At 36.1% G+C, this 26,080-nt stretch overlaps 1 protein-coding gene and 1 long non-coding RNA gene across 7 annotated transcripts in view; one reads left to right on the forward strand and one right to left on the reverse strand.

Moving 5' to 3' along the window:
- On the reverse strand, positions 1 to 25,267 carry CUNH5orf34 (chromosome unknown C5orf34 homolog). Of its 4 annotated transcripts, none has more exons than XM_012449533.3 (13): positions 24,901 to 25,267; positions 21,514 to 21,745; positions 20,954 to 21,043; positions 18,437 to 19,083; positions 16,616 to 16,711; positions 14,765 to 14,888; positions 8,778 to 8,869; positions 7,818 to 7,887; positions 6,424 to 6,594; positions 5,913 to 6,007; positions 4,737 to 4,835; positions 1,529 to 1,569; positions 1 to 413 (listed from the first exon to the last, which is right to left on the reverse strand). In XM_012449533.3, exons 2-13 carry the CDS (start codon positions 21,706 to 21,708, stop codon positions 220 to 222), a joined length of 1,914 nt encoding a protein of 637 aa, XP_012304956.1. In that variant the 5' UTR covers positions 21,709 to 21,745; positions 24,901 to 25,267; the 3' UTR covers positions 1 to 219. The 4 variants fall into 4 exon arrangements, 3 of the variants coding, with proteins under 3 accessions (XP_012304956.1, XP_012304958.1, XP_012304959.1); XR_010342580.1 differs by having other exon boundaries at positions 355 to 413; positions 1,529 to 2,924; XM_012449535.2 differs by lacking the exons at positions 21,514 to 21,745; positions 24,901 to 25,267 and adding an exon at positions 20,505 to 20,859 and having other exon boundaries at positions 20,954 to 21,031.
- LOC135274864 (uncharacterized) overlaps positions 1 to 26,080 on the forward strand; it is a 29,813-nt gene that overhangs the window by 2,779 nt on the left and 954 nt on the right. The window contains exons 1-4 of one of the 3 annotated variants that reach the window (XR_010342581.1): positions 507 to 1,767; positions 7,545 to 7,642; positions 10,537 to 10,672; positions 24,315 to 24,394. This is a non-coding gene — a long non-coding RNA (uncharacterized LOC135274864). Of the gene's footprint in view, positions 1 to 506; positions 1,768 to 7,544; positions 7,643 to 10,536; positions 10,673 to 24,314; positions 24,395 to 26,080 lie in introns of those variants that run through there. The other 2 variants (XR_010342582.1, XR_010342583.1) reach the window with 2 other exon arrangements.

Genomic DNA, 26,080 nt, shown 5'->3' on the forward strand with positions numbered 1-26,080 from the left:
TTCAAAACTTCAAAATAGTTCTTTATTAATAAAATATAAATACATATTTTTAAAATGTACAAGTTAAATAAAAATACCTCCAAAGTTAAATGTCAATTCTTATACAATCATTGTGCAGGGGTAATACGTACAATATCTTGGCTTACTAGTAATTTTATACCAATCTCACTTGAAACAACATCCTTAAACTTTAATAAAAATTTGTAATAATTCAATTTTTCACTTTTTAGAGTTTGATAGAAGACAGTCAATATCCTGAAGGATTTCAGAGGTTTTTTTCAATGCTATTAATACTCTGTTTTCATTAACTTCATCTGGCAAGGTTTCTGAAGATTCTGGTTTATAATCATCAGAAGACTGTTCATTTTTCTTGTTAGAAATCTGGTTTAGGATACCACTATTCTCTAGTAGTACTACGTTGCTTAGTTAAGGAGACTTGCCCCACATTTTTCATTATATAAACATCTTTATATTCAGAAAGCATAGGCTTCGTATTAAAATATCATAACTGGAAGACCTCTTGGATTCATAATAGAGTTGGAACTATAAAGCTTATCAAGTCTGCTCCTTGTAGATGAGGAAACTAGTTACAGTATAAGGGAGGGGGATAGATAATAGAGTGTGTATATGTGTGTTTGGGTGGAGGTTTGGTTGCAAGGAGGAAATAATTAAAATCTCAGTAACATTTCTTTTTTTTTTTCTGAGATGGAGTCTTGCTCTATTGCCCAGGCTGGAGTGCAGTGGCACAATCTTGGCTTATTGCAACCTCCGCCTCCCAGGTTCAAGTGATCCTCCTGCCTTAGCCCCCCTAGTAGCTGGGATTACAGGCACGTACCACCATGCCCACCTAATTTTTGTATTTTTAATAGAGACGGAGTTTTGTCATGTTGGCCTGGCTGGTCTGGAACTCCTGACCTCAGGTTATCCACCTGCCTCGGCCTCCTAAAGTGCTGGGATTACAGATATGAGCCACTGCACCTGTCCAGTAACATTTCTTTATGTGAAGAAATGATATGGGAATTAAAAAAAGAGTAGGGATGATAGGATTATAAGGAATCTGTGTAGTGTCTATTTTTAATTTTAAAAGATTTAGAGTGAAAAGCCTGTTCTTCACTACAGAACTTATTATCTGAATAAGATTAGAGAAAAATCACAGGAGAAAACAAATTTAGATGAATTGGGTGAGAATTTACAGAATGGAAGGTTTCATTTTTAAAAAAAGAGTTCTTAAACAGCTATAATTTAGAATATAATTATGTAAGTGAAAAAGTCCCCAAAGGAGACCTTAACTCTAATTTGCTATTCTTTGCTCAATTTAAACTCAAAGAAAAGTATAAATGTTAACATGCTATACCTTCTATAGACAAGATACATCTGAAATTACAGATGTATCTGTAATTGCTGACTCAATAAAGCTCAGGAATATATTAAGGTATAGATTAATAGTCACAAAGTACTGAAGTCATGAATTAAGCCTGGAATGAAAGAGAGTAATCATGTAGGACAGTGCATTCTGTTTAAAGGATACAGTTAAACTTCTGTATCTTTTCAAGTTCAGAAGCAACAGACCTGTGCAAGGAAAAAAAAAAAGTTCATACGATTGTCTGATTCTTTTATATTCATAATATTTCACATAAGCATACCTGACTTTTTTTTCATAAAGGTTAGAATTTTAAACACAAGAATGCAGAAGAATTCTCTTTATATTACCTTTATGTAGCAACAGATAAACTTGACTCAACTGATCCTTACTGAGTGCCTTTAAAGGTAAGTGAATAAGTCTATCCCTTGTAAATCCACTTTGAGGAATTTGTATACCAAATTTTGACGTTTAAGGATAACGGGCCTTCCCGCTACTTCTTAGTACTAACCTTGCATACACTCTACTTTCCTCCCTAAAGTTTACTTAAACTTTTAAAAACCTATTAAAATCCCATTCCTGAGGCCGGGCATGGTGGCTCACGCCTGTAATCCCAGCACTTTGGGAGGCCAAGGTGGGCAGATCACCTGAGGTCAGGAGTTTGAGACCAGCCTGGTCAACATGGTGAAAACCCATCTCTACTAAAAATACAAAAATTAGCCAGGCATGGTGGCAGGCACCTGTAATTCCAATTAATCAGGAGGCTGAGGCAGGAGAATCGCTTGAACCTGGGAGGCGGAGGTTGCAGTGAGCCAAGATTGCACCACTGCACTCCAGCCTGGGCGACAAGAGCAAAACTCCATCTCCAAAAAAAAAAAAAAAATCCCATTCCTTCTGTGAAAGAAGTGTTCTCTCCTTCCTTGAATTCCTATAACATTATATATTAATCACATATTTATTTTTAATATCTTCTCTTTAACGATTTAACTTCCTGCTCTTCCTACCTACATTGTTTCTCTCAGAAGAAAGTATTTTTTATCTTTCTGCACTTGTGCATGTATTAAGACCTCATTTACATGGAATTCTTTGGGAATGGATGGTATGGGAGATCCAAGTTTTTAAATCGTTGAATTATGTGTCAAAACAACTGTTTTTTATTAAATTCCTTTTGGAATAGACTACCTACTTATTTCATTGTTTTCTTAAGCTCAAAAGATTAACATGATGAACATTAGCTCTTACCATAGTCTATAGAAAGATACTGGGGCAACTGGTATGCAGTAGAGAGCTGAATATATACAATTCCAGCAGAACCCCTAAGTGTGTGTACTTTATCATTTTTCTTATCAAGTTATGATGAAATATGAGCAATAGCAAACAACTAACTGTAACTTGACTAGCTCTCTGCAAAATTAATGTAGACATTGGTCTAAAACATTCAAGTCACTATAAAAATCTTCACACTTCATAGTAGGGTATGTGACTTGTCTGCTTTATTGGCTTTACTACAACAGATCACATGCACCTCCTTGTCAGCTTCTACTCTTTTCCCTTGTACTCCAGCCTATGGAGGGAGAATGAAAAGAAATATTTCATCGTTTTAAACATCTGTGGCAAAGAACTTGGGTACAACTTACTCCAACAGCCTGCTGATTCTTCATCATTGCAAAATATCTTTTTTAACCGAAGACACGTTTTTCTGGTTGTAAGACACGATACAACCTTTAATGTTGTTGCTCACGTAATGAACCAACTTCTTATGAAACATGTACTATTTGTTGACTAAAAAGTTGAATTAATAAGCTAATAATGAAGGGTGTGGTGGAAAAAAATATTAGAATACAACTTAGGTAGCTTTTTATTGTACAATCTTGTATTTTCCTTCAAGCTACCCTCTTTGATAAGAAAAACCAAAGTGGAGATACCTGAGGCTTTACCAGGGGAATAGAGCTACTCCTCAATTTCCTTACTTTGCCTCTGGTGTTCCTAGTTGCTTTCACCTTTCGCTGCTATCACCAATCTCTACTTGTAGTTTTTAGTGTGTATTGATAGACTGTTCTCAGCTTTCATATAAAAAGGCTGATGATATTTTACAAATTGCCAGCTAATCAATGGAGAAGTGACCAGTTTTGTAGACATGCACAATTTGCCTTCCATCACAATTGTGTTTTGCTAGTTACTTTAGCAACTTTTCTGCTTCCAAACAGGCTACAGCTAAAGGATAAGGGATCTGCAAAGTTGGATCCTTAGATATCTGAGATATTCAAATAACACTTACTGATCTGATTTGATTTGTTCTAAGAAATGACTCAGGAAAAGGTAAAAAAAAAAATTGGCTAATGTTTCCATTTTGTTTCACTACACTATGCTAGGTCACCTCACAAAACTTACTTTAAAAGCTTCCTAAATTGTTCCTGGAATCCTTGTCTTCCAATATATTCAGGTTAGACTCTCAGTGACACTAATCCTCTAATGACCTTTCTTCCTATCATTTTTCCATTTAGGACCTTCTAATTCCATTCTATTTATTATAAGATCTATTTATTTATTTATTATAACTTCTATTTATTATAAGATCCATTCCTAGCCCTCAAAACTCACACTATACACTAATAGAGAGCATATGTTCCATAAAAACTATCTTCTATTTCCACAGGCTAAAATATCCTTTTTACTTCTGCCCTTATTTCCTTCCTAAAATGTCTTATATTTTCCCTAAAAGTTGCTTTGAAGCCCAGTTCTAGTACTCTGAACATTGAAAAGCACACAGGAGGGACTAAAATACTTGCTTTATTTGATCTGCCAATTAATTTTGGGGAAGTAACTAATATGACAAATTATTTAAAAATCAAATTTTTTCTGAAGGCTTATGTTATTAAACATTTTATTTCCTTTAACATTACTAAAAATTTAAGAATCCCCTTTAAATTTTTCCATAAAGTTTTCAGGATGAATTTGTCACATAAAAAGAGTCACTCATTTTTATGTTAAGTTTTCAGTGCAAAGTTTTCTTACCTTCAGATGAAATAGAATATGATAAAGTGTAATAAATTAGATGTCTAGTTAGAAATACATTTTCTTCAAGCTTAGGCTACCAAAAATACTTTAGGAGTTAATCATATTCAAAACTAAGAAAGTTTTTTTTGGAAAAAAGTCTCAGTTTACAGTTTGACACTTTAATTTTTTAAAAGTATTAGCTCTTCTAAACATACTAAGTTTAAAAGAAAAACACCAATTTTCTTGGAGAACACAAGATGACAAATGAATGGGGACCTCTCTGGACTATTCTGAAAAAAGTCTCAGTTTACCATTTGACACTTTAATTTTTTTTTAAGTATTAGCTCTTCTAAACAGATTAAGTTTAAAAGAAAAATACCAATTTTCTTGGAGAACAGAAGTTGACGAATGAGTGGGCATCTCTCTGGGACTAGTCTGGGTCAGTCTCCTGCACCATGATGTTACTGTTGTCACATACCTAAAGTGAATACATTAAAAGAAAGACTTAAAAAATGAACTTGAATACATTATAAAATTATACGAAAATGTAAAAATCATTAAGACAATTTGGGAAAAAGAGCATAAAGAAGAAAATATTAAAGTGAAGCATTTACTGGGCAATTTTCAAAATATTTTTCACTGGTCATAGAAAAGCCAAGTTTTTTCCATTATTCATCAAAAGTAAAATAATTTACTTATATTTGTGATTAATAAGAATGACATTTAAGAAACAAAGGTGATATTTGGATTTCATTTAAAGTTCAATTCAAATGTTCTAATTCTTTTAGTTTTTCAAAGTAAAATGCGTTCCATTAAATTTTATCAAAAATGTCAACAGATAATAAAACTGAGTATTTGCTTACTAAAATTTAAACCAAAAACACCTGCTAATGCATACACACATATGCTTATACGCATATGTATGTGTAATTATATGTAACTATCTAAAACAAGTATCAAGTTTAATAAAATGAATGATCTAAAATGATTGGCTAAATCAATAGAAATGAACATAATGAAACCTCGTCTCTATTAAAAATACAAAAAGTTAGCTGGGCGTGGTGGCGTGCCTGTAGTCCCAGCTACTTAGGAAGCTGAGGCAGGAGAATCGCTTGAACCTGGGAGGCAGAAGTTGTAGTGAGCCAAGATTGTGCCACTGCACTCCAGCCTGGTGACAGAGTGAGACTCCATCAAAAAAAAAAAAAAAAAAGAAATATACACAATTTTAGTTATTCGTGGTTACAAACTTTGTTTCAAACTGATTAGATTAGTTAATTGTTAAGACAACTGACCTCCACAGCAAGTCAGTATGTCTGTAACACATTTCATTTTGAAAACTTACTTGAATACAAATGAAATGATTAAAGCTGACTTCATCTATTTAGTTATGCTAAACACCAGTACAACTATCAACTATGAAACTATTGAAATGCCTTCATTATTATCCACATGGAAAAACTAAAAATATATATAACATTTAAATAGTGTTTATAGCTTCTTCTCTGTCAGTTAAAAGTAAAACATAAAAATAATTTTAAAAATTGCTTTTCAGTACCTTTCATATGGTCCAGGGTGTTCAACTTGAATTAACTTATCTTGTCCATCAGGAAAAGTTAACTTACACCAACTTAAGTTAAGACCTTGATTTGCCTTAAGAAGCAAAGTGGAAACATAAGTTTATCAATTTGGAACTGAAAACAAAAACATAAACAACCTATTCTAACTTCATTATTAACTTTAAAAAATAAGTAGAAGAATCATTAAAGATGCAACAATTTAAATGTTGTTTACATGAGATATGGGTGTTATTTAACCATCACTCATATAGGTAATTATCAAAGCAAATGAAATACTAATTACTCTTTCTATAATTAGTTATCTTTATAAAAATGACTATTTGTCAAATCATTCTAATTTTCGCTAGGAAATCCAAAGAGATCAGTGAAGCTTCTTGACAGATTTTATATTTCAAAAAATGAACTGAAATAGTGTAGTACTTTATTTTCTTTGTTCTATTTTCTACAGATAACCAATAAAAAATAGATTTCAGTCTGAAGTATACCCACCTGTCCCTTCTCAATAGGAGAGTTGAAATTCCAATTTAGGGTTAGAGTAATGCCATCTAAAAAGATAGCATGTACTCTGTCATCAGAGTAGGCAAGAAATCTTCCCACACTGGGTATGAGTGTCTCTATCAAAAGCAAAGGCAGTATATTGCTATCATTTATCCCAGGTACCTAAAACCAAGTAAATAAAAATAGCAGGAAATAGAGTTATCTATGAACAAAGTTTAAGTGAATATTAATGACTCTCAGGCAATTTTAGATTCTTATTCAGAAGTCAAATATTGTAAAATCCTTATATTTTAACTTTTCCATTAATGGATATCCAAAACAGTCTTTTTTCAAGCTGATTCAGTTCTAATATCTTTGTAAAGTCACTGTTCTGCTCTGAACTTTACATCCGATAGAGACAAAAATTAGGAACCTATAGATTTGTCATTAAATTAATGTAGATACAGAAATCAAAGTCTGAGAATCATTTCCTCCAAATCAACATTAAGGAATTTATTTTTACAGTTATGAACACATAGAACACTAAAATATGGTTTATAATGACTTAATGTTTTTACATATTTCAAATCCAATCAGTTCCCCTATCCTTTTCTCTTCATCAAAAACAAAAACCATAGGGGCCGGGCGCGGTGGCTCATGCCTGTAATCCCAGCACTTTGGGAGGCCGAGGTGGGTGGATCACGAGGTCAAGAGATCGAGACCATCCTGGTCAACATGGTGAAACCCCGTCTCTACTAAAAATACAAAAAATTAGCTGGGCGTGGCGGCGCGTGCCTGTAATCCCAGCTACTCAGGAGGCTGAGGCGGGAGAATTGCCTGAACCCAGGAGGCGGAGGTTGCGGTGAGCCGGGATTGCGCCATTGCACTCCAGCCTGGGTAGCAAGAGCAAAACTCTGTCTCCAAAAAAAAAAAACCCATATACAATAAAACTGTAACAAAATTCTGAACTTTCAGTGTTTGTCTACTAGGTTAAGTATTTTTCTGAATAAACCAATATTAATGTTACAAAGAATTTCTCATATGACTTAGAGGAAAGCTGTTTGAATTCAGAAGTATGGATACAAACAATAGAACAATTTTGAAATATCTTGAGTTTCATTCTTGTTGCCCAGGCTGGAGTGCAATGGAGCGATCTCAGCTCACCACAACCTTCGCCTCCCAGGTTCAAGCAATTCTCCTGCCTCAGCCTTCCAAGTAGCTGGGATTACAGGTATGTGCTAATTTTGTATTTTTAGTGGAGACGGGGTTTCTCCATCTTGGTCACGCTGGTCTTGAACTCCTGACCTCAGGTGATCCGCCTGCCTTGGTCTCCCAAAGTGCTGAGATTACAGGTGTGAGCCACCATGCCTGGCCAATCTCTTGCTTTTAAAATAATTTTAACATACCATTTTCCAGCAGCATATACGATAGTTATGGCTTAAAGAAAGTCTCATCGTCACACAATGTTGAAGAATTCTGTGAACATGAAAAATACTACTTAAACATTTGCAAATGACATTTTCCAATTCTAGCAACCCATTTTCACTGCCATAAAACATTTTAGATGATCAGTAAATCATTTCCACTGAAATGTGTTGGGAACTCTTTTTTTCCAGAAATCCTTAAGACCCTAGAAGGGAACTACTGTGCTAATCTTACCTATGGTAAGGCTATTCTCTAATTTTTAGCAATGAAATGATTCCATGGACAGAATTTTCAGGAACTCCTTTTTAAAAGGTGATACATTCACAGTGCCTGCAAGGTTTCACATAGCCTAAAAATGGTAGGGATGTAAATCAACTATCCCTAGGAAATCAAATTACAAAATATGCTTCTTCAAATCTATTTTGGAAATTGCTTGTACATAAATTTATAAAAAGGAATAAAGTAATACAACAATCCACTTGCATTCTCCTGGGTGCCACAGACTAAGAGAATTTTAAAAATACATGAACCAAAGAACCAACCTATGCTTAATCATTACTACACTCTCAGAAATCTATTACTCTGAAGATAATAAAGAAGTATAAAAATTTTAAATGTATCATCAAATCTCCAACTTGATTTCAAGGAACAATAACAATGCCACACTTATCCAGAGAAAGGGCACTTACTTCCTCTCAGCACTTGCTCACCATATATGGATATTTCTCCGTATTTAGATTACAAAGCTAGAAGTACTCTTAATAAATAACATAAAAATTACCTTATTTTATAAGTATGAGACCAAAAACGTTGACAAATTTTACCAAAGGCATATATTTCCATTGTACCTGCCAATTCTTAATCTTACCCTTAATCACAAGAAAATGTGCCAAAATGTTTAGATACATAACATTTGATTCAATTGAATAGGAAGAACTTACCTTGTTGCCTGTTTAATTAGAGAACGGACAGAGAACGGACTTCCTGGTCTGTCTGGAGGAAGGTTATTTACTGAGTAAGTTTTCTCTTCTCTCTGAAAATTAGTTAAAATGAAAAATCTCATTAATAATAAATTTTGGCCTTTATTACTTAGCTGTTTTTCCTTGAAATGTTTTTACAATAGTGACAAGATGAGTAGTTATTTTAACAAACTAAAGCCCATAAAACCTGTAATGTATGTATGTAGGGGTGTCTGTGTGTGTGTGTGTGTGTGTGTGTGTGTGTGTGTATTTTATTTTTTTGAGACAGAGTCTCACTCTGTTGCCCAGGCTGGAGTGCAGTGGCATGATCTCAGCTCACTGCATCCTCCGCCTCCTAGGTCAAGCAATTCTCCTGCCTCAGCCTTCCGAGTAGCTGGGACTACAGGCATACGCTGCCATGCCTGGCTAATTTTTGTATTTTTAGAAGAGACAGGGTTTCATCATGTTGGCCAGGATGGTCTTGATCTCCTGACCTTGTGATCTGACCATCTCAGCCTCCCAAAGTGCTGGGATTATAGGCGTGAGCCACCATGTCCGGCAAAATCTGCATATTTTTAAAGTTATTTTATGAAGCTTTTTCATTTTCCCAGTTTAAAAAAATATAGAATTACTCCTATTTATTCAAAAGTTATATATACATCTATATATATAAATCTTGAAATTAAATATATCTTGATTTCAAGATTTGTATTTTTAAATATATATAAATTTATATATAATATATATTTTAATATAATATATAAATATATATATAATATATTATATATATTTATTATATATAAATATTATATACTATATATATTTATATATAAATATATATAAATCTTGAAATTGAGTTTTTATATATATATAAAACTTTTGAATGAATAGGAGTAATTCTATATATATATATATGTATTTTTTTTTTTTTTGAGACAGGGTCTTACTCTGTCTCCCAGGCTGGAGTACAGTGGCGCAATTACAGCTCACTGCAGCCTCTGGCTCAAGCAGTCCTCCCACCTCAGCATCCTGAGTAGCTGAGACCATAGGCACACGCCACCATGACCAGCTAATTTTTTAAGTTTTTTTGTATAGCTGAGGTCTTACTATATTACTCAGGCTGGTCTCGAACTCCTGGGCTCAAAGATCCCAAAGTGCTGAGATTACAGGCATAAGCCACTGTGCCTGGCCCAAAAGTTACATTCTAATAACTTATAACTTATTGCCCAATTTAAATATTAGTCATATTTACATGCTAACCAAACTAATTTTCCTACACATTAGCAGGAAATTTATCACAAGCCACGCCTTTCCCTTAAGACAAGAAATAGCTACACAGATTTAAAAAAAAAAAAAACATTTTAATTGAATGAATATACCATTTTGCTACATTAATGGAAGAACTATTGCTATAGTTCGTGGAAGTAAAAATTATTTATGGGCTGAGATTATTGAAATTTGAAAAAAAAATATTTTAAAATTCTTTCTGAATTTCCTCTTCTTTAGACTTGCTAGTGTTTCCCAGGTCTCTGTCTCCAACCTTCTCTTCTGACTTCTTGATTTCTTTCTAGGTAATCCCAAAAGAGTCCAAAGCTGTGTTCACATTAAATTACATAATAACAACAGCTAACATTTATGGAGCAGATACTATGTGCTAGGCACTATCCTACCTACTTTACATGGATTATCTCATTTATTCCTCAAAGTAATTCTGAAATAACTATTGATGCTTGTGTTTTAGATGAGAAAACTGAGACCGAGGGCTAAGAAACAGGAGAGATCTGATTTAAACCACCGAAAGAATGCAGCTCGTACTCTTTACCATTAGGGGAAGAAGATGGTCTTCAAAGTCAGACAGATGTGGATTCAAATTGCAGGTCTGCCTCTTACCAACTATAATTATGGGCAGGCTATACAACCTTTTGTAAGCCTCAGTGCCTGCAGCCTGTGAAATGGAGATACTGCCTACCATCCAGATTGATCTGAGGATTAATGATGTAATATACATATAAAATACCTGAGGCAGAATTTAGCATATAATAGGTACCAAACAAAAGTCTCTGTCCTTTTATCCGGGTCTGTAGACCTGGCTATCTAAATCTCTATTGGGCTTCTCTTTTGGATATCACAATAGACATCTCAACATAACCATGTTAAAACTCGAATTAGCCTCATTTCAAAATTTTCACTTTCACTTTCTCTATGCTGTATTTACCTTTGGTATGTCATTTATCATATGTTGTTCCCTCTACCTAAAACTCAGTTCCCTCTTCCAGTACCTCCCTTTGCCTGGCTAACACCTATTTTTCCTTCAGTCTCAGGGAAGTCATTGCAGAGGTTCCACAGACTAGGAGAAATTGCCTAGTTATGCCCACAAGCACAGTTCCCTCTAATCTTGCCTCTTGGTCCTAATAACAATTTCAGTTTAATAATTTTTTACTTAATGTCTGTTTTCCCTGTTAGAATGAAGCTCCATGAAGGAAGGGGCTGTGTCTGTTTTGCTCATGTCTGTATCTTCATCATTTATTAGCAGAGTGCTTAGCATATGGGAGGCACTCAAAATACCATATTTTAATTATTTATGTCTTTCTTTACTGGATATTGAGTTCCTTCTGGGTTCTTATTTCCATAAGCCTATTTCATCAACTCTAAAATGCTTATTTTTTACATTTTAACCTCTCTGAAATCTGGATCCATCTTACAATTAAAAGTGAGTGTCTTATCTATTAGGCAGGTGGGGTTGAGATATAGTTGAATTTTAATCATCTCAAATTCTTCTTTAATTGGCATCTCATGGTAAGCTCAAAAGAAAAAAAAGCCATCATCAAAAAAATTTAGATTTGATAAAAATTTTGGTTTCACACAGTACCTCGCACCACCATTCACTCATTTATTAATAATCTGGCATCCCTTTCAACTCATTCCTCATCCTCAATGTCTAGTCAGGAATCAGTTTTAACTCCTTAATATTTCTTGTGTCTCCTTAATATTTATTTCCATTTTCCCTACTACTGCCTGGCCTTCACTTGAACTACTATACATATGTTCTAACTGGTTCTACAACTTCAAGTTTCACCTCTTTCCCACCCAGGTCATCTTCCTCTGAAATAATCTAACATAAGTTTGATGATGTCACTTGCCTACTTGAAATCCTTCACTGGTTCCTCAAATGCACTGAGGTTTCTCAGCTCCAGTTATGAGCTGGCCAACTTAGTGATCTGGCCTCTTCTTTGGACATGCCCCCCAGCATCCCATCTATGTTTTGATCTACCAAACTACAACATTTTCACTTCCTTCAACACTCCACACTCACCCCAGGCTCTTGTGTCCAGTTAGGTGCTACTCATAAACTGTTCTAAGAACCAGCAACAATAATGTGTTGAATAAGATAGGGCTTAACTCTAGTGTGGCTGACAGTGAACAAACATACATCAATAAGAAATGTCACCCAGTATTCAGTGCTATGAAGAAAAAAGGTGAGGATGTCATGATACGGAGTGTCATGGTAGCTCCTTTAATTTGAATAGTCAAGAAAAGCCTCTGTGAGGAGGTGACATTTAGATAGAAATCTAGGTGACAAGAACCCAGCCATGCAAAGAGAAAGTAAATTGTTCCCTTAGCTATATGCTCCTCCTACCTCCATCTGTCTTTTGTAGAACGCCTCCTTTGGAATTACAGATCCTAGCTTAGCCAAGTTTTCCTTCAGGAGTTGTTTGTTTCTGGAACCTCAAACACTGGGTCAGGTGCCCTTTATTATGAGATCTCAAAGCACCAAGTTCTTTTTTTTTTTTGAGATAGAGTTTCACTCTTGTTGCCCAGGCTGGAGTGCAATGGCACAATCTTGGCTCACTGCAACCTCCACCTCCTGGGTTCAAGTGATTCTCCTGCCTCAGCCTCCCAAGTAGCTGGGATTATAGGCATGGGCCACCAAGCCCAGCTAATTTTTGAATTTTTAGTAGAGATGGGGTTTCTCCATGTTGGTCAGGCTGGTTTCGAACTTGTGATCTGCCTGCCTCAGCCTCCCAAAGTGCTGAGATTACAGGCATGAGCCACTGCGCCTGGCCTGCAAGTTCTTATCTCTATCGAAGCACTTACACCGTGAGTATTTGCCAATCTTCCTATTTCAATTTTTATTTACACAATGAATATTACTATGCTTTTCTTGTTAAAAAAAAAAAAGTTTAAAAAGTATGAAAATTAGTCCTGACTGCTCCTCCCTCACAAAATCCCATACTCCTTCCCAAACGTAACTACTTCAGTGTGTATTTGCCCAGATCCTTTCTTGTGCTTGTGCATGTGTGTTACAGAAAGTACTGTATATGTATGGGGTTTATTTTTTGTTCTTTACACAAAAGATATCACTGTACATGTTCTGGCACAACTTTCTTTTTTCACTCAACAATATCTTTGAGATCTTCCAGAATCTATTTCTCTATTCATCTACAGCTTCCTCTTTCTTTTCTTTTCCCTCCCTCCCTCCCTTCCTTCCTTCTTTCCTTCCCTCCCTGCTTTCTTTCTTTCTCTCTCTCTCTCTTTCTTTCCTTTCTTTCTTTGAGATGGAGTCTCACTTTATCACCCAGGCTGTAGTGCTCTGGCTGGAGCTCAATGGCGCGATCTCGGCTGACTGCAACCTCCACACCTCAGGTTCAAGCGATTCTCCTGCCTCAGCCTCCTGAGTAGCTGGGATTACAGGCGCCTGCCACCTCACCTAGCTCATTTTGTTTTTAATAACTCCAGGAAGATATACTCCTTTTATCTTTCAATTCTGCAAACCCTCTGATATATAGCAGCCAGCAATGTGACTATGCATACCTACTCTATTTGCTTGCTCACTTGACTGTCTGATGCACTATATACACACACATATACCCCTATATACATATACATGTTACTGGGCACACTTGTATCTCATTTACTTGTTTGTCTCTCTGACTGAACACAAGACTGTGAACCCTTGAGGGCAAGCACTCTTCTTCTTCATCTTCATCCCTCCCAGTGCTTACCAGAGTGCCTGCCAAAGCATTACTGTTCAATTAATATTTATTTACTAAATACTTTCCTAGAAATAGACCCCAGTTGGGAATCTGTTCCAATATATACTGAAGTATTTATGAATAAAACAATATTTGGTTGGGATTTACTTAAAAATAAACAGGGCATGGAGGAAGCAGTAGGAAGTATAAATGAACAAGATGGGTGATGGGGACTTAGGGGTCCATTATATTTGTCTACTTTTGTATATGTTTGAAATTTTCATAGTTAAAAAAAAATCTCAATTTTTAACTCTACTCCCTAAGGATTCTGATAATCTGATTAGTATTTAAATACTCCATTCTGTAATGAAGAGAGAAAACATACTTATTTTGTTTTAGCATGCAAAGCAGTGTGATACTACAGTGATTGCTATGGAAGGGTGGATATAAAATATCAGAGTGGTAATAAGCAAATTAAAACTCATTAACAAAATACTGACATTATTAAGACTATGGTCTAGTAATTATACCATGTTATGTTTCACTGTTTTCAACAACAGAGAACAATTTTGTTCAACTATCTGGTTATATATAAAGATTTAGAAGTAAAGAGGTACTTAAAATACACAAACAATTATATGGAGGGGAAAAAAGAATGTGCTTTTGCTTTTTAATGCACAAATATTAATTCAAAGTACTATATTAACTCAAAGTAATGCTCCTGGTTTCAGCATTGTCCATTTGATAAAGTCTATGACAAAACAAAGTTTCTGATTTAAACATGAACTGGTTAGGTAAACGGATATAGCAGGTGAAAATACAGTAAAAACAAGGTGGTTAATAATTACTGTGCCAATGCCAGCAGTAAGATTATATTAATTCTCCAGATAAGAGTAGGAAGAAATGTTATATAATAACCAAATTTCCTATACATATTTGGAATTATTTAGAAAGAGCTATACACCAAAAATCTTTTTGAGTTCACTGTTGGCTTACCTCGTCTGATCCTTCTTGAATGGAATAATATGTAAAATAATTCCCAAAATAAGCCCCTTCTGATCTGAAAACAGATCCATCTCCAGGATAAATCTCTATTGAGTTCATATGTTGATGGGTAAGTCTAAGAAAGAGAAATAACCATTAAAATTTATTTCCACCTGAGATTAAAACATACATGAAGATAGTCATCAAAAAACAATAAAAACAAAACCCAAGCAAAGCAGCACAGTCTTTTTGCCTGTCCAGTGAAGCAGATAATTTCATATTCTGAACCCAACCAGCTAAATTAACTCTTTCACAAAAAGATAAATTGAATTGGTTTATGCATTTATTTCAACAACTAAACTCAGAGCTTCTGGAATTCAGGCATTTTGTCTTATCTGATATCCCCACTGCCAATCATAAGGATGGCATAAAAGAGTCACCAAAGCAATGTCTATTGCAAAGGAGTTAAATATAGTATTTCCAGAGTTTGAAAATAGATTAATGAAACTAGTGGAATCAATACTTTATGGATAAGATTAGTCATCAGTACAAGGGGCTATCCCTAAGAAAAGGTAGCTGTACCTGGAGCAGCCAGGTACAATCAAGGCATTGGGTATATACCACATAGAAACTTAAGCCAAGTTAATTTTATTAACATACATGTTAGCATATGTTATCAGAAGGAATAGGTCTTCACATAGGAAAAGTAGAGCCCGCTCACTCTCCAAAAATTTAGCAGTGCTCTTCTGGCATTATTCATGGAAGTGAAACTCTCAATCTGGCTAACACTAGTATTCTAGTCAGTAGAAGGGTATCCTTTGTTGTGGGGGAGGGATAATTCAGTGGAATACTGCTGGCAGAGCAGCCACTCAATGAATATTTGCTTTGTGAATGAAGGCCAAAATCTCCCTTAGATGATCCAACTTCTCTAATACTGTAATCCAGGGAGCATACTCAGCTCCCTCCCAGTTCTGAAGAGGTTCTTATCCTTGCTAACCTAGAAGAATGGGGAAAGGGGCCCTGGAGGTGAGACGAGTTTGCCTTTCGTGGACCCAGAGTTTTTGCAGAAAAGCCATTTATTAGACGAGAGAGACAGAGAGAAAAACAGCTCCCACGCTGTTGTGGGAGGGCACCCAGAGAAGGAATCCATTTGGTAAGAAGCAGCTGAATTTTAACCCTTGTTATTCCCCTCCATTCATGTTCTCATCCAATGAGAGGAGTTATTTCACACTTCCTCTGGAGTGATTGATCTTTGACTCTGATACCAGACTGGCTACTTGGTCCACAAGTCTGAGTTACAGAGCCTCCTCCTCCCAGAACTTTCAGCGTTTTTTTGCCCCCAAAAAAACAAAGGAGCCCACCTGGCTTTCCCCACCTAGATCCGGTGGAAACCCAGACAAAGAACTTCACATTTGAAACCCCTCTGGTTCCCAGATGGAGGCGTGGAGCCTGGGAAACTCCTGCCTTTGAAACCACACCCCTTGTGGATGGGAAGAGAAGTTCCTCAATACCATGCTCAAGCAATCCTGTTTTGACTAATTCAAACAACTCGATCCTCCAATGCTTGGAAGGGGTGACCTAAATAACTGATATAAATATTACATTCACTAGTAAAACTGATCCCTTACTGGCTTTGGAGGTACCACATATAAAAATGGTTAATGTGAGTGAGTCACAAGACCCCTGTGTGCACTAATAACATTAGTTTTGAGACTTGTAAAATTCAGGACCAAACACAGGAGCACAGTTGGTTCAGCAGAACTGTGTCCTCTTCTGAGAGTCTGTCTACAGCTAATTCCATCTTCTCTGTGACATCAATAAACAGCTCTAAGTCCAACACAGGAGCCAACACAGGTGACTTACCTATATGTAACACCTTTGTACCAAACCATTTTCACTAGTTCAGGATAGGAATATTCATCAGATTGTTTCTGTAAAAGTGAATCACAAAAATTCCACCTGTGAAGGATAAAATACAAGCTATTTTTGCTGGTTGCTCAATATAATTGCATTTAGAAGTTAACAAAATAGTGCTCCTGTAACAAGATTAATTTCTTGTTTAACTCACTAGATCAAATAATAAAAATTAATAATGAAGGTATATTAATGAAACATAAAAGCAAATCTTTTTTCCATGTAATTTTTTCAGTATTTTCAATAATCTCATTATTGAATCTCAGCACAATAATATAAATTAACAGTTTTACTAACATTTAAACTTTAGTCTGGATTAAAACAAAAAAATACTAACATATCTATGGTGGGCCAAGCACTGTGCTATACACACTGTGGATATAACAACCAAAGAAAGTAGATATGGTCCCTGCCCTCAATGGAGATTCCTACAGCAGGGACGTTAAACAGTAAACATTGAGTGTAAAGAAAAGGGAAGTACTGTATGCTATGGAATTGTATAGGACTTAACTTGTTTAGGGTAGTCAGGAAAACCACCCTAAAGAAGTTAGGTTTAAGCTGAAACCTGGAAATGAGCATGAGTTAGCTAGTTGAGAGAGAGAAAGAGAGAGTGCTCCTGCAGAGTAAAGAGTAGGTGAAGTGGTCAAAGAGAGCTTGAACAAGCATTTCAGGGATTGCTAAAGTCCAGCTTATTAAGAATAGAGAAAGCAAGGGCAAGTGTAGTGATAGAGTTGAGGATTACAGATATAGGAAGGGACTAGATCACAAAAGACCTTGTCAGCTATGTTAAGGGTAATGGATTTCAACCTAAACATAGTGGTTATTGAAAAATCATTAACTTTGAAGCATAAATCCCTTTTGATGTGTACTCATAATACTCAATTTTCTCATTTTAACCAGATAATCATGACAAGCTAATAGTCATTCCCATATTTTTGTTTTAAATGACAAATATATACTCAGAGATTGCCTGGGATCAAATCTCAATTTTACAAGTACTAGCTGTGTTCCTTTGCTCAAGTTATTTAACATTGCTGTGTCTCAAGTTCCTCTACAATATAGGGATGATATCTTTTTAACTTCATGGGGTTACTTTGAGAATCAAACAGATAAAGTCCAACAGTTCCTGGCACCTGTTTTGCGTTAGTTATTATCATTATTACTGCACTATTTATTCGAAGTTCATGTTACAAATCTATAATCCTTAGTGGAGGAAAAAGCTTTATACCTAGCCATCCAGAAGCCTTTCCATGTGTACCCCTTTTGAGAACAGACATATTTATAGTCAGTGAACCAAAGACAGGGGTAGCCTCTGAAGCTAGGTATGGACAAAAGAACTTGTCAGATCCACACTCCAGCAAGCAAGGTCACAGGCTCCAGTGAGCGGCAGCAGGTGCTCCCCTGTGCCCACAGAGCCCTGTGCAGACACCTGTCCCATCATTTAGCATACTTTAATAATCTTTTTAGGTACAGCGACCTTCACTAGATTCTAAGTTGCTATTAAACAGGGACTGTGTCTTAGTCATTTCTGCAGTCACTGGACTTATCTAGTGTAGAGTCAGCCTTCTATAAATATTCAATGCAAGGACACAGAGTAAGAAACATGAGGAACACATTTGCTAGGGAAATTATTTAACATCAGTTAAAAGCAAAAATTTTGGATGAGGTAATTAAACTTTCCTTATGAATGGTATCAGATAAAAAGGAAATTATCCAGGTAAAGACTGGCTCTGATAAAAGCTTCATGACCAACAGCCATTCTTGCATTACCTGTGCAGGTGTGGGACGGGACAGCTGAGTGACAGGGCCCTAGGAAGAACAGAAATGACTTTTCCTCTTTCCTCTGAAATATCAGAAGCTAAAAATCTACTCTGAGTGATGTGTGCATCAATTTTAGACATACTGCTGATTTTATTATGAAAATGAAGTGCTAAAGACAAAGGATATTTCCATTCCTGTGGACAGGCAGCCACAGACCAGCACTGCTTTACCCATGTGTATACACATGTGTGCTTTGTACCAGGTGAAGGCAGCTCTTCCCTCCCTTCAGTTCCATGTACACAACTCATCTTCTTTAAAGTTTTTTTGGATTTCATGATCTGGCAATGAAGCTCATTTTCTTTATTCTTCAGTCTCTGTCCTGATAAATTTCCGTATGTACAGATGTTGCCAGCTTTTTCAACTAGTTTATCTTTTGGGACTTTATTATTTGTTTCTGACAACACTGCAGATGAGTCTGGCTTCTGGCTAACTTTACACAAAAAATATACTGTAAATTCATGCTGAGATCTGGGCAGGCAGAGGTAAGCATGACCATCTAAAGATGTTATCTTCACGATGCCACTCTCCATACATATCATGCTACCATCTGTATCAAGACTGGGCCATGTCACTTCTGTGATGTCAATAAAGATATGCTGAAATGAGGGGGAAAAAGATGGTGAGTATTTTCTGTTAACAGTCCAATTTTTCCATACATTTGATATTCAAGTATTGTGTCAGGAAGCTCTTAAATATTTGTGTTTTACTATCTAGAGAGAATGAAAAAATGGAGGGACAGATCTCAGCCTATATATCATTTTCCAGAGAATATTTGTTAAGATAATCTCCCTTAAAAAAAAAAAGATGTAAAACACACATAGACAAAATGAGAGAAATGATTATATTTAGTGTTAAATATATTTTGGTTTTAAATGAACAATGAATCAGAGATAAACAAATTTGCACCCCTCCCCCAACCCTGCAAAAGGTTACTCTGAAAAGGACTAGAAATAAGGGAAGACCAGCAATATGATATTACTATATTAAAAGCAATCATAGCTAAAAAATTGTTTTTAAGTATTAAATGAAAAATAAATAAAAGCAATCATAGCTTAAATAGTATGGGACTAGCATAAAAATTATTGACAGAACAACTCAGAAAATTCAAAAACAAACTCAATCATATCTTAAAATGTTATATGTGATAACAAATTTTTCAGAGCAAGGGAGAAAAGAGAAAATTATTTAACAATTGCTACTAGAATTACTGAAAAACATTTGGGAAATTCTGTCTTGGAGGGTTACCACATGGACTAAATAAGATAACATGTATAAAGAACCCATCCTGGGTAGTACCTGGCATGCCATACACTAAAATAAATTCCAGGAGGCTTAAAGAGGAACATTTTAAAAAGTTTAATTGCTCAAAGAAAAATTGATCCTAATAACAGACTCGTAACAAGTAACAGTATTGGTTGTGTCTTTTCATGTAAGTCATAAACAATATATACTGCATGAGAGTTTTTTACTAAATTAATTTTGCCAAGCATTTGGCATTTCAATTCCATTTATATAAAACCTTTTTTACACAAACTATTGTCAAGAAAGCTTCCTAAATTTACCATGCTACCTATGTGTACAACGTTAGGACACTAAATTGAGGGCTATATTTATTGACAGCGAAGCTGAATCCTTTGTAAGGATGGTCATCAGTTAAAGTCCTCTTTTAGAATTAGACTATGTAATAATCCTGGTGCAGCATCAGCAACAAGCTAAGCAGTTTCAGTGAATAAAGTGACTCAAAAGACACAATGGAAAATTACCCTTCTAGACTAAGTTACGACTTAAATTTTTTATGGCTCCTTTGCCACAATATAAAATTACTCAGCCAGCAGGCATCTTGATGGCATAGAAAGGTAGCAGCAGAAAGTAGTTGAGAAACACAGTATAAGAGTCAGACAGACTAGGTTCAAATCCTGACTTTGCCACTTAGAAAATCACCATAGACAAATTTGGTAAACTCTCTGAGGCATAATTTCCTTGCCTATAAAAAGAGGCTGCCATCTATCCAATATACCTGTTTTGATTGGATGGACATCCATTTTGATCAGTATGGTGTTATTAAATATTTCCAATATTGTTCATAGTTGTTGGACATAGTAGACCCTCAGTAAATGACAGTTGTTATTATTATTCCTAAAAGTCCAAATAAAATATAAGCAAAATAATAAAAGATCGTACCCATAGTACACATCTTTACTATATATTAATAAATACCACACGTTATTGAAAATGGTCACATAATTTCTTAATTTTGAGACCTCTGAGAATGAAAAAGTCACCAATCTAAAAAATTCTGATTATAATCCTTGGCTACAGAGAAAATGGCAAGGGGATAAACTATGTAACTTCTATGTGTCCTGAAAACTGTCCTGAAAAACAAAAAAAAAGGCCAAACATTAAATTTCCTCTTTCTAGTTACTTGTCCTCAAATAATACCCATAAAAATGAAGGTAAAAAAATCACCTTTTTTCTTTCAGAAGGTATGATGGTTTCAGATAAAAAAGGCCAAGTAGCTGAAGAGTTTCGAAAATCTAGGGCTCGCTGTAGTTGGTCCTATGGAAAAAAAAATAAAATATAACCTTAATGTAAAATGATTTGAAAATCAATTAAAAATGACAGTAAAGTATAATCCATAATACTTATTTTCATATTTTAGCCACATCAACAATATTGTGGTATTCAAGAGTAGTTTTGGCCAGATACAGTGGTTCATGGTTCACACCTATAACCCTGGCACATTGGGAGGGAGAATTACTTGAGGCCAGGACTGTGAGACCGGTCTGTGCAACATAGCTAGACATTGCTCTATAAAAAATTAAAAAGTTAGCCAAGTGTGGTAGTGCACACCTGTAGTCCTAGAGTAACTCCCTTGTAAAAGGAGGTTGAGGCAGGAGAATCACTTGAGCCTAGGTGTTTGAGGCTGCAGTGAGCTATTATAGTGCCACTGCACTCCAGCCTGAGTGATAGAGCAAGAACCTGTATCTAAAAGAGAAAAAAGTCATTTTTGTGATATCTTTACTTACTCTGTAAGTGCTAATGACAAAATGTGTCCTTTGACGAATTCTTTCTGGTTGTTCTAAAGGATGTGCTGAAACAGGAGGTGACTTTTCAAATAAAAATTCAGAGCCACAGGGAGAAAGTTGCAATTTGGAACCATCGACATATTGTACTTGTACTGAATCATCTTCATAAAGTACCATTCGTAGTTCGGCTGCCATTACTATGACAGGTTAAGATGTTTTTCTAAGTCAAAGACTGAATGAAATAGGAAACACAATAGCACAAATAGTTTTCTTAATGTACAAAAGTTTTATCAAAATAAACAGGTACATTTTCTAAGAAGAGGACATTGCCATTGCATTTACTTTTGTTGGAAGAAAAGTGATCTTACTAGTTATACTTAAAAGATCTGAAATGAACATTCTTAACAAAATGCCTTAATTAAGCCCTAGAAGTTTACTCCAATAGAGGAACATAACCAAGAAGAGAAAACAGCCCCTAAAGTTATAACTGTCTTTAGAATTTTAATAGCTTCATTTCTACTGACATTTAATTTCTGTAAATTATATGCTCATTATTTAGAAGCTTATAATTTCTAGAAGTTTACTCCAATGCAGGAACATAACCAAGAAGAAATTTAATTTCTATAAATTATATGCTCATTATCTCTTTCAAATTTCAAATAATAAGCAAATTACACCTTTGCAGTAAGAATGCAGCAAATTGTTTGCAATACAAATTCAAAAGGCAGGCAAAAGGTAACTATTAGGCCTACGGAAAAAAAACCCTGAAAAAGAAATCCAAATACCTGCAAATCCTGTCCCCACACTGGCATTAAGGAAGTAGCTCTTTATTACTACTGTGCAACTTAATCTCCTATTGTCTTGGATTCATCCTCATTTCACTGCATTCAATTTCCACTTCTCTACCTCTAAAATACTCTTTCTTCACCTATGCTCTCCATATAGCAGTGACAGAAGGGGAATTAAAGAGTTGGGTTTCATTCACATCTTACCATTCACTAGCTAGCTATAAGTCTCAGGTTGTCCCTCATTTGTAAAATGTAGGATTGTTGTGTGGATTAAATGAGAAAACAAATATGACAGGGACCAGCACTGTGGATGCTGCCTTGCAGGCACTCAGTCCATCTTATGAAATGTTTTTAATCCTTTCTAACACTAACCCCATCCCTTTCTATATTATCCCCTTCTATTACTCAGATAATTGAATTTTATCTGCTAGAAAAAAAATAACTTTCTATAGATAACACTTCCACTACTTTATCCCTACTTCCTACCAATAAACAGCTCAAGGGTAGTATTCACTCACTACCAACCTTCTCTCCTATTAGTCTTCAGTCCACTGCAATCAAGCTTTAACCTCTACCGACACTGTTTTACAATGGTCACCAATGTCTTCTTTCACCCAATGACTTTAGTTTCCATCCTACTGAACCTTATCAATGTGTAACAGCATTGTCGACATTCCCTTGTACCAAACTCTCTTTTCTCCTACTTCCCCCACCCCCTCCCACATTGAGCTGCCACAGTTTTCTTCTTCACTTCTACCTTTCTTTAATCATTCTTCTTCACCATTCCCTTAAATCAAGGATTCTTCAAGACCCGATTTTAGTCCCCGTTTCATCTCTTCATAACATAAACACTCACATCACTTTTATGCCCCATCTTGTCTTTTTTTAACCTTATCCCCTTTCAATTTATGTAATCAGCTGTAGGTGATAGCATCTGGAATCTTCTGTGGATATGTCAGGATATAAGTAAATACTTAACCACATGGTCTCTCCTGAGGAGATTCACACAACTTTTAATTATTTTCTCTAGAGAATTTCTATATCTACCTGACCTCTCATAGAGCTTTCAGGTGGCTGCCTGCTAGACCGCTCTATGTCCCCGTCCCATAGATAAACCAAACTTAACTAAAATGGGACTTAATCACTCCTACCAATAGCAGACTTCTGTAATATCCCCCAATTTCACTTTCATCTCTTCTCTCAAATCCAGTCTGCATAAGTAGTAGCCAGAGGGATCTTTTAAAATAAAAATCACATCTATCACTTCATAGCTTAAACCCCACCAATACCTTCCATTTCCACTTAGAATAAAATCCAAACTCCTGAACTACCACCTATAAAGGCCACACAGTCTGGTCCTATCTACCTCTCCAAATGTCATCTCTCAACTCTCTCCTACTTCTTCAGGGCACTTTAGATACACTGGCATTTTTAATGTTCTTTAAATAAGCTCTTGTCCATTTTAGAATCTTTGCACTGTTCTTTCAGCCTGTCTTGTCTTTTTCTTGGCTCATCACAAGTCTGGTTCTTTACCGTCATCAAGGTCTCAGCACAAATGTAACCCCTGCAAGGGCCTAACAACCAACTAAGTTAAAGTTGCTCCCAAACATCTCCCGATCATTTGTCATCTCTCTTCAATTTTTTTCTTCATAGAATCTATCATCAAAATTGATTATTTATTTACTTGCTTTTTGTTTTCTCCCACTAGGATATAAACTCGACCAAAGCAGGGACTTTGTCTTATATGCAACAGTATCTCTGGCATCCAAAATATTATTAGGCAAATAGTAAGGGCACAATTAATATTTGAATGATGAAAAATAAGTAAATTTTTTAAAAAGTATATTGCTCCTCTTGAATTTGCAATTTTAATTAATGGCGTCTCATTGTTAGTAGCCAATATTCTAAAATTTGACTTTCCACTGTTTTCCTCCATGCCCCTGTAACAAGTCCTGCTGATTTTCTAAGTCTCTCTTTGGAACCTGGCTCTCTTTACCTCCTTTTCTATTTCAGGCCATGGACTCTCCCCTCAACACCTGCAACTGTCTGGAAATTCTTCTCTCTCCAATCCATCTCTAGTATTGATGTCATAGGTAACTTTCCACAAGTCAGACCATACCAACTGCTTTACATCACTTGTTTATGTACTTATCAAATGGCAATATATATTACAGATATATATACACACACAGGTATATATAGGATACGTCTACTTGGTATTTCAGGGGAAAAAACGGGTGCTGATACATAGGTGGAAAACATTTCCTGATTCCAATTTGAGGAGAAGAAGTCTATCTCTGGCCAAGTTTTTTTTTTCTTTAATAGCTTTATTGAGGAAGTTTTCTAAGTTTAAATAATCAAGCATACACAAGAAACAGTGTAATGTCTAAGGTTCTTGGCACACCATAGGAAAACACAACCCGGCTCCGACCCACACTGCCATTCTCATCTCTACTGTCTCATTCCCTCTTGCGTTCTCACCACTCAGCACATTACGTCAGGGTATGTTTAACACTAAAAGCCACAAGTCTGTTCTTGACATGAATGAGAACCTCATTTTTTTCAAAATTATAGTCTCTAGTTACAGAAAGAGCCTTACCAAAACAACCACCAACGTCTTGCACTCACAGCAGTTCAGAGCCGAAAAGTTGTGGAAATGATGCCAGCAACGGTCCCTGGCTTTTATTTGCCAAAATGCTCTGGAAGCAGCAGCGTCGGGGCCTGCCCACGACTGCTTCTCCAGGGATTTCTTGAGTTTGACAAGTTACCAATAAGTAATATATCTTGATGAAAGAAAACAATCACAACCCTAGAGGAATAAGGTCGCAGGGAGAGCGTTTTGACCAAGACGCCCTCCAGGCAGCAGGAAAACGGAAACAGAGTCAACTGTAACCACTAAAGACAAAGCGAAAACAAAACAGGAACGGTTCAAAACTCCCCGCTCCCTCCGGGAACCGCGTAACAGCTCCGCAACAAGGAAGACCGGAAGTCCCGCCCTCCACTCCGGGGGCTGCCCTAGCTGCTCTCCCTGCGAAGGGCCAAGCAGGAAGAGGTGTAGGGAGGAGAGGGCTGGTTCCTTGTCTGGAATCCGGCCAGCTCCTCTTTGATTTTTACTTCCGGTACTCCACGCAAAAGCGGCCCGACCTGGTTGTATTAATAATAATGGCTGCGGAGGATCAGCCTTTTACACATTCCAGCCGGGAACTAACCACAGAGCGCATTTTAGTGGAGTGGTACTTATTTTTATTTTTTTAATTTGTATTTATTTATTTATTTATTTATTATTTATTTATTTATTTATTTTTTGAGACGGAGTTTCGCTCTTGTTATCCAGGCTGGAGTGCAATGGCGCGATCTCGGCTCACCGCAACCTCCGCCTCCTGGGTTCCGGCAATTCTCCTGCCTCAGCCTCCTGAGTAGCTGGGATTACAGGCACGCGCCACCATGCCCGGCTAATTTTTTGTATTTTTAGTAGAGACGAGGTTTCACCATGTTGACCAGGATGGTCTCGATCTCTAATATTATACTTCAGTAAAGCTGTTTTAAAAAAAAACAAAAAAAAAAAACAAAAAAAAAAAACAAAAAAAAAACTTGGCCAGAGATGGAGAACTCTTCTTTTCCTAATTTGGTATCAGAAAATAGGCCATCTGTGTATCTGCACCTTTTTTCCCCGTAAGATGGGAAATACACGTCTGCTGCATTTATTGACACTAAACAAGTGTTTATGTAATGTCATGTGCTTAGGCATAGTGGGGATAAAGCAGGGAAGGTGGCCCAGT

Source organism: Aotus nancymaae, unplaced genomic scaffold (genome assembly GCF_030222135.1).
Source record: "Aotus nancymaae isolate 86718 unplaced genomic scaffold, 86718_ANA_hifiasm-v0.15.2.pri h1tg000014l, whole genome shotgun sequence".
NCBI classification, from domain to species: Eukaryota; Metazoa; Chordata; class Mammalia; order Primates; family Aotidae; genus Aotus; species Aotus nancymaae.

Bases quoted from the DNA above. Each gene is read 5' to 3' on its own strand.
- CUNH5orf34 (XM_012449533.3), bottom strand. From the start codon at position 21,708: ATGGCAGCCGAACTACGAATGGTACTTTATGAAGATGATTCAGTACAA. The intron at 6,595-7,817 runs GTATGTTAAAAT...ACTTGGTTTTAG, and splicing joins GTATATGCTGCTGGAAAATG to GTACCTGGGATAAATGATAG. The intron at 1,570-4,736 runs GTATTTTTCTTT...TTCCTTGCACAG, and splicing joins TCTGTTCTCCAAGAAAATTG to GTCTGTTGCTTCTGAACTTG.